General features: G+C 44.0%; 1 protein-coding gene across 1 annotated transcript in view; it reads left to right on the top strand.

Moving 5' to 3' along the window:
• The window catches only part of LOC119429209 (phenylalanine--tRNA ligase, mitochondrial-like), a gene marked incomplete at its 3' end in the record, with an annotated part of 7,443 nt that extends 284 nt beyond the window's left edge, over positions 1 to 7,159 (top strand). Inside the window, exon 2 of the mRNA XM_037696884.1 lies at positions 6,984 to 7,159. Coding sequence (XP_037552812.1) covers positions 6,984 to 7,159 — 176 coding nt within the window. The remainder of the gene's footprint in view (positions 1 to 6,983) is intronic.
• Between the last annotated feature and the right edge of the window lie 1,684 nt (positions 7,160 to 8,843).

The following is an 8,843-nucleotide window of genomic DNA, read 5'->3' as shown; positions in this document are numbered from 1 at the left end:
AGGTACTAACACTAACACCATCCAGGTACAAACACTAACACCATCCAGGTACAAACACTAACACCATCCAGGTACAAACACTAACACCATCCAGGCATCCAGTCCAATGATCTGACTCTCTTCTCCAGAACCCCTGAATAGACCTTACCAGGGAGGCTAAGGAGAGTGATGCCCTTGTAATTGGAGCACACCCTCCGGTCCCCCTTTTTGAAGAGGGGAACCACCACCCCAGTCTGTCAATCCAGTGGCACTGCCCCCCAATGTCCACTCGACGTTTCAAAGACGTGTCAGTCAAGACAGCCCCACCACATCCAGAGCCTTAAGGAAATCATCCACTACCGGAGCCCTACTGCCTCGGAGCTTTTTAACTACCTCGGCGACCTCAGCCATAGTTCTGGGCATACCATCCCCAAAGACCCCGACTCTGTTTCCTCCATGGAAGACATGCTGGTGGGATTGAGAAGGTCAGAGAAGTATTCCTTCCACCCCTGATGACATCACTGGTTGAGGTCAACAGCACCCCACCTTCACTGAACACAGTGTTAGTAAAGTGCTGCTTTCCTCTCCTCAGCCATCTGATGGTTTGCCAGAATCTTCTTGGAGCTGACCGAGAGTCTCTATCCAAGGTTTCACTGAACTCCTCCCACAGCCGAGCTTTTGCCTCAGCAACAGCCAAGGGTGCAGACTGTTTGGCCCTCCGGTACTCCTCAGCTGCCTCCGGAGTCCCACCGGCCATCAAGGACTGATAGAACTCCTTCTTCAGCTCGACAGCGTCCCTTATCCGGGGTGTCCAACACCGAGTTTGTGGAAGGCCATCGTGAGAAGCACCAACAACCTTGCAGCCTCAGCTCAAGACAGCTACCTCAACAACTGAGGTGCAGAACATGGCCCACTCTGACTCAATGTCCCCCACCGTAGCTGGGATGTGGTTAAAGCTTTCTCTGAGGTGTGAGTTGAAGATCTCTGACGGCTTCTTCTGCCAGGCATTCCCAGCAAACCCTCACTACATGTTTGGGTCCACCAGGTCTGTCCGGCATCTTCCCCACCATCTGATCCAACTCATTACCAGGTGGTGATCAGCTGACAGCTCAGCTCCTCTCTTCACCCGAGTGTCCAAAACAAATGACTGCAATCAGATGACACGACTATGAAGTCAATCATCGATCTATGACCTAGGGCGTCTTGGTGCCACGTGCACTTATGGACACCCTTATGTTTGAACATGGTGTTCGTGATGGACAAACTATGATGAGCACAGAAGTCCAACACCAGAACACCGCTTGGGTTCAGAGCAGAGGCCGTTCCTCCCAGTCACGCCCCTCCAGGTCACACTGTCATTACCCACGTGGGCATTGAAGTCCCCCAGTAGAATAAAGGAGTCCCCAGCTGGTGCACCTTCCAGCACCCCCGCCAAGGACTTCAAGAAGGTTGGATACTCTGAACTGCCATCTGGCACGTAGGCACAAACAACAGTCAGAGCCCGTTCACTGACCTGAAGGCGCAGGGAAGCCCCTTTCATCTACGGGGGAAAACTCCAACACATAGGCATCAAGTCGGGGGGCTACAAGTAGACCCACACCAGCTCAACGCCTCTCACCATGGGCAACTCCAGAGTGGAATAAGGTCCAGCCCCTCTCAAGAAGATTGGTTCCAGAGTCCATGCTGTGCGTCGAGCTGAGTCCAACTAGATCTAGTCAGTACCTCTCAACTTCATGCACAAGCTCAGGCTCCTTCCCCTCCAGAGAGATCATGTTCCATGTCCCAAAAGCAGCTTTGGTAAACCAGGGTCAGAGCACCAAGGTCCATGCCTTTGACCACTGAACATGGAGTCATGCACCCGACTTTTGTGGCCCCTCCTGCAGGTGGTGGGGCCACTTCTCTCATTTTTATGTGTTTTACTTCCGAGGAGCCAGACTTTCAAAAACGTTTCTATTTAGTATAACCCATAGTTTTCCAGGCTTTCTGAAGATTTTTCATTGTTTTGTTCAGACTTTAGATGCTTTCGCACTCCAGTGTTTTTAGATGAAAACTTGTCATTCCCTGATACACAGGTGAGACAGGTAATATTCCCTAAAAATCCCTCTCCAGCTCATGAACTGTATCTGAAAGCCATGTCTTTAAGAAACAGGACCAAATCCATCAAAGACCTGAGAGCTGCTCCATCCTTTGGTAGATCATCAGTTTTTTAGCTCTTTAAAAATCACCTTGTTTGTGGTCTGTCAGCTTGTGTTATCTTTGGTATTTTTCATCAATTCATCAAACGAGATGAGAATAAATTCTGTTTTTGTGACAAGATTATATTAAAATCTGTCTCTTTAGTAGCAAAACAAACCATTTTGTGCAATAATTTACCGTTTTACCCAAAACATTACCTGAAGAACTGAAACTCATCAACCATCTAACCTGCCTCAGGTCTTTATGTTTTTAACACTTTTATTCTTTATATTTGTTTGTCTGTTGATTTTCTTGCCTCTTGACTTAATGTATAAAACATATTGACAGTGGGGGGGTTCCACACCAGCCGGTACCAGTCACTTCCTCCGACCCCACCGCCATCACCGCTATCGCACAAAAACACGCAGTCAAAGGGGTCACACGGCGGTTACCCTGTCCCCCGTTAAAGTGCTTGTTGTCAGCCCTCGTCTGCACTAATGAAGAACATTTCAAGTGACTGTTGGAGGGCAGAGAGGAGAACGAGATGGGGGGGGGGGGGGGACAACATTGGGGGGGGGGGGGAAAAGGGGAGTTAAACAAAAAGTATCAGCAATAAACATTTTACAGTGAGATGAGTGATAATAAGATGCTCAAAGGCAAACTGAGAGAATAAAGAAGGAGGCTGATGATTAGGAGCAATAAAATGAGGACGGGGAGGTGGAAAAGAGATTATTAAAGTTCTGAAAGGCAGAAACAAGCAGAGAACTAATGTGAAGCAAAATAAAAGACGCTGCTGTCCACTTCTCAGTCCTCGTTGGTTTTATTGATGAACTCCGTTCCTTCAGAGACATCAGGGGAACTCCGCTCATCCCCTTCCCCGGGTCAGAGCACCTCTCCTGGGCCGAGACGCTCCACTGTCTGATCCACAAGTAATCAGCTGAGTTTGCCCAGAGCCATGCAGGAAACAGCGTCTGTGTGCAGAAACCAGAACTAATAGAAAATGTTTTGTAATGCACCTGGAACAAATCACATTTTATTGAGTGAAATAGAAACGTGCAATAAGCAAACCGTGCAGAACTTCATGAAACAATCAACTTATTGTAAACCGGGCCGCGTTTTATTGGTAGAATAAAGTTAGACGTTAGAAGAAATTCGAATTTGTTCATACCTAAATAGTCGGGAAATGTAAATGTGAGGTTTTCCACTCTAAACATTATGGGATACCTCTGGGGAGACCTCAGAAGATCAGTGCAGTAAAGACACGTCAATGGTCTGACGAGATCTATGAGACTTAGGAAGAATCGATGGAAATCCTGTGAACAGAACCAATTCATTATGAGCCGAAAGAGCAGAGCGTTTAGTGTGTTGGAAGGAAGACTGACTGACGGTCAGACCTGACGGTCAGACCTCGGACTCAGGAAGGAGTCGTGGCAGTTTTATTGTCTGGTCCATGTGGGTTTTGTTGATTTGAAGGAGGTTTACAACTCCAAGTATCCCTTTGAGAGTATTTTGTTCAAGAAGATTTTGTTAGTATAAATTAATCCACTCCACCTAATTATTCAGTCAGGTTTATTGATTAATACTAAACCAATTAGTAGTTATAATACTTTTGAGTCACTGTCCCTCAGTCTTTCTCATCCTAAATGGAAATCAGAAAAGCTACTTTTACTAGTTGTTATATATCGTCCACCAGGAGCTTACTCTCAGTTTTTGTCTGAATTCTCAGAATTATTAACTGACTTATTATTAAATACTGATAAAATCATCATAATGGGTGATTTCAATGTTCATGTGGATGTTGAAAGTGATAGTTTAAACATAGCCTTTAATAATTTAATAGACTCATTTGGTTTTACCCAAAACGTCCGCACATCTACTCATTCTTATCATCACACTCTTGATTTAGTTCTGACCTATGGTGTAGAGATTAAGGACTTGGTAATAGTTCCTCAAAATCCTGTTCTGTCCGACCATTTTTTAATAACTTTGAGTTTACATTAAATGACTACACAGTCACTGAGAGTAAATTTCATCTCAGCAGGTGCTTATCAGAAAATGCTGTAACCAAATTGAAACAATCTCTTCCATCAATGTTTTCCTCTGTCTTGCAGAGTAATGCATCAGAGAACAGAGACTTAGATCATCTAGTTGATCATCTTACAACTTCAATGCAAACTTCACTTGATAAAATTGCTCCACTGAAAAAGAAAGTAATCAATCAGAGGAAACTGGCTCCTTGGTTCAATTCTGAGTTACGTACTTTAAAGCAGCATCTAGAAACCAGGAGAGAAAATGGCGCTCTACTAATGTTGAAGAATTTTATTTAACTTGGAAAGATAGTCTGCTAACATATAAAAAAGCTCTCCGTAAAGCTAGAACTTTATATTATTCATCTTTAATAGAGGAGAATTAAAATAACCCCTGGTTTATTTTCAGTACCATAGCTAGTCTGATGAAAAATCTTATCGCTGCTGATTCATGTATCTCTACAACTATAAGTAGTGATGACTTCATGAGATTCTTTATAAATAAAATTGTTTCAATTAGACAATTAGAGAGAAAATTCAAACCAACATTCCTACTATCGCCTCTGGTTCTGTGTCAGATGAGACAACTTTAAAAATGTCACTAGAACCTGATTTATGTTTGGACAGTTTTTGTCCTGTTGAGCTCTGAATGGTCAAAAATAATAACCTCGTCCAAACCATCCACATGCCTGCTAGATCCAATTCCAACCAGACTGTTTAAAGAGGTATTTCCATTAATTAATAACCACGTCTTGGATCTAATTAATTTGTTTCTAATAAATGGTTACGTACCACAGAGCTTTAAGGTTGCTGTAATTAAACCTTTACTTAAGAAACATAACTTTGACTCATGAATCCTAGCCTATTATAGATCTGTATCTAATCTAACTTTCATCTAAAAAATTCTAGAGAAAATAGTTGCAGATCAGTTACATGATCATCTAAAAATAAATAATCTGAAGAGTTTCAGTCAGGGTTTAGAGCTTATCACAGCACTGAATCTGCACTGGTGAAAGTCACTAAAGATATTCTCATGGCCTCAGACAATGGACTTGTGTCTCTACTGGTCCTGTTAGACCTCAGTGCTGCATTTGATACAGCTGATCACAATATTTTACTACAGAGGCTTGAATATGATGTTGGGATTACAGGAACGGCTCTAAAGTGAATAACCAACATAAGACCGCTGTCCAGATTCATGACACAAAGTTGGGTTTGCTCCCGGTGCGGGTTGGACTCCACCAGAACTGAACTCCTCCAATCCTGTTTGCAGGATCCGGTTTGGGAAACCCCGGTCTTTTTGCAGATGATGTGGTTCTGTTGGTGTCTTCAGGCCATAAACCTTAAAGGATGAGGGTCAGCTCCTCTGAGTCTGAGTCTGGTCCTTGTATGGTCGGGGTGCATCTTTGCCTCAAGTTGAGTTTAAGTATCTGAGTGATGGTAGGACGGAGCAACAGGTCAGTCCTTGTCTGCAGTAATGAGGCTGTTGGTCCGGTGTGTCATAGAACAGTCAGAGTTTTGTTTTTGGGGTCAGGTACTGACCTGGCCTGGATTACAGTAACAGAAACCGTTAAATCATGTCATCTGAACCAGTTTCTTTAAGTGAGAAACGTTTCAGCCCCATCCAGAGGACTTCCTCAGTCTACGGTCTGCCAGCAGATCTGTCTCATAGTTTGCCTCACTGCTGGGGACGAAACGTTTCTCACTTAAAGAAACGGGTCCAGATGTCACGATTTAACCTTCTTGTTGTCGTCTACCTGGATGATGGAGCCTACAACACTTTTTCAGAGACAGTTCAGCTGCTGGATCCAGTCAGGTAGTTTCAGCAGCTGAGCCTCTGGCTCGCAGAGTTTGTGTGTCTGCACATCGTTGTCGTGTTTAAGAAACACTCGCTTCTGTCTTTAGAAAGGAAAGAAAGCTGGACTTTAAAGGTCCGTGTTTTTGTGTTGATGGTTCTTGGTTCAACCAGAGTCGTCTTTGTGGCTCGTCCTTTTTGTTTCATGGTTTCTCCAGTCTAAAGATTATTATTTTGGATTATTTTTCTTTTCTGTGTTGAATTTTGAGTTGTCAACAAAATGTTTTTTGTTTGCACTTCATCTGCTCCCGACACTTGGGTCTGAGTTTGGATCCTTTGTCACGTCTTCTTCTGAGAGGGTCCTCTGACCCTCATTAATAGTTCTGAGTCTGTCCGAACATGCCTGTGTTGGACTGGTCCAGGACAAACCCAGGTCTTGGTCTGAGTCTGAAGGTGCTGACGTCTGGTGGACAAGTCAGGGTGGTTTCAAGGCAGGTTCCACCCGGAGGACACCTGGGGACTGATGTCTACTGTTTCTGGTCTGGGAGCACCTTGGGGTCCCTCAGGATGTTCTGGAGGATGTTGCTGAGGAGGTGGAGGTGTGGACCAGTTACCTCCCAAAACCAAATAAAGTCTGGTTTCTTCATGAGGCCGGGTCAGAACTGGTTTGAGCTCAACACCTGTGCATGGCGGCTGCTCTCGTCTGAGATCAACAGAAGCACCGGAGGATCTGAACGTCTCAGTGTTTGATATTAAAATGAAGAAAACAAACTCCTTCCCTGGATCTGCCTGTCAGAGTAATAAAAGTTATCCCCAGAATAATAACCTGGCACACGAGGGACTTTAGTCTCACACTGAATAAATGTCGGTTCTTCTGTCGCCTGATGAACTGTACCGCCTTTGGTTTCTCTCCTCAGTCGAGCGATCTCTCTGAGCGCTGGTTTGTTCTGACTCTGTTTGATTCATGTTGGTGATGTTGAATTAAGAAGGTTTCATTATTGTTTCAGCCTCTCAGTAAGTATCCTGCGCTCCACAACGACATCGCCTTCTGGTTACCAGACGCCAAAGACAGCGAGTCGGAGGCAGAGAGCTTCACCGTGAACGATTTCTACGAGTTGGTGCGAACGGTGGGAGGAGACCTGGTGGAGAAGGTCACGCTCGTGGACGAGTTCACGCATCCCAAGTAAGAAACCCGCGACAACACGCTTGGCCCGATGTTTTTATTTAACTGAACCCAAGTGGACCGATTCAAAGGGTTCACTGAGTCCGTTTGGGGTTCGGTACACGAATGACTTGATATTAGAGCTGCACCTGTACAGGTGATGAACAGGGAGGTCAGGAGGAAGATCTGATCAAACATGGCTGACGAGGGTCTGAACCACAAACACGTTTCTTTTTGAACTGAAGCACCGGGTTGTCAGAATCCAGAATGAGTTCAGGGTCCAACATGGACTTCAAGGCCCAGACCGGTCCCCAAACGCTTGGTTAGGACCACCTGGGCAGTTTAATGTGGTCCAATGCTGCCACGACCCAACAAGCTTCTGCAGTTTCACCACCTGAGATGGAATCAGCTGCTTTGGTTTTATCATTCGCTGCTTTAAAACACAGTTTTTATATTTTTATTTATACAACTGTTACACGTCAGAGTGCAGAGCAGCTTACTTAGATTTAACTGCCCATAACTGGTTAACTGGTCACCATTAACTTCACACAGACTCTCCCACCATTTTCATCTTTAAATCACTTCCTGGTCTGCTGCCTTCATACATCTCCTCCTACATGTCTCTGTGTGAGTGCAGCTACAGCGTGCGCTCTCAGGACATCATTACCTGCAGTGTTCCCTCAGTGAGGACTGAACTAGACAAAAGGACCTTCTCCTACTCCGCTCCTGTTTCCTGGAACATCTTGTAAAAAGATCTGAAGCTCTCGACCTTTGACCTCTCTAAGTGGCTTCAAACATCTGTTCAGTTCCTGTTTTTAGTTTTCTATACCGTCTTATAATCTGTTTTTATTTCATTTTATATCACTTCCTTTATTTACTTTTCTTTTTTTATTCTTTTTTATGATCGTTTCATTGTTGTCTGTACCTCGTCTGTGGTTTTCATTTGAAACAGGTTTCTCTTGAAAAAGAGTCCTCGTGACTCAATGAGACGAACCTGCAGAAATAAAGGTTGACTTGAATAACATTATTATTATTGTTATTATTATTATTATTATTATTATTATTGAATAACACGATTACTGCTCAGATTTATTTTGCCATCTAGTGGTGAAGCTGCAGATTACATCAAAATGGATTATTTTGCTGTTAAGGTGAAAGTTCCATGTTTGAGTGCTTATAAACCCTAAATAATAATAATAATTAATAACAATATACACAGAATATAATACAGAATAATAAACCGGACACAAGAATGGAACAGGAAGTTGAAGCTGAAACCGTGACCCAAGCAGCAGTTTTTACGTTTGAAGCCCAGAACTAAATAATGGAGATAAACCTCGAAGTGTTGAGTTGTGTTGGGTCGTGCAGTTCCTTCAGATGTTTTTCTAACCTTCAGCTCTAATTGGGTGTTTGATGCGTCAGGCGGGTCATGTGACTCCATGGCTGGCTCCTCTCCTGGTCGTTGGTTTGTACTTTGACCCTTCTGGGCTGCCGTACGAACATGCCAGAGGAGAGCTGGTGGTACCGCGTTCAGTCTCTGGGTAAAAGTTCTGGTTCTGTTATACAGTGGACTCATTTATATTTATACATAAATTATAAATGCTGTGGTGTTGGACCACTCTACTTTCCATCACTGAGGGTTCTGCTCAGCTCTCCGAGTTCTGTTGTAGACCAGCTGCTGGTGTTGGGATCATGGTTCTGTTGG

This window comes from Nematolebias whitei, unplaced genomic scaffold (genome assembly GCF_014905685.2).
Source record: "Nematolebias whitei isolate Nwh7 unplaced genomic scaffold, NemWhi1 Nwh_scaf_101, whole genome shotgun sequence".
In the NCBI taxonomy this organism is placed as follows: Eukaryota; Metazoa; Chordata; class Actinopteri; order Cyprinodontiformes; family Rivulidae; genus Nematolebias; species Nematolebias whitei.
The sequence above is the reverse complement of the archived record's forward strand: the minus strand, read 5'-3'. Positions and strand labels throughout refer to the sequence as shown.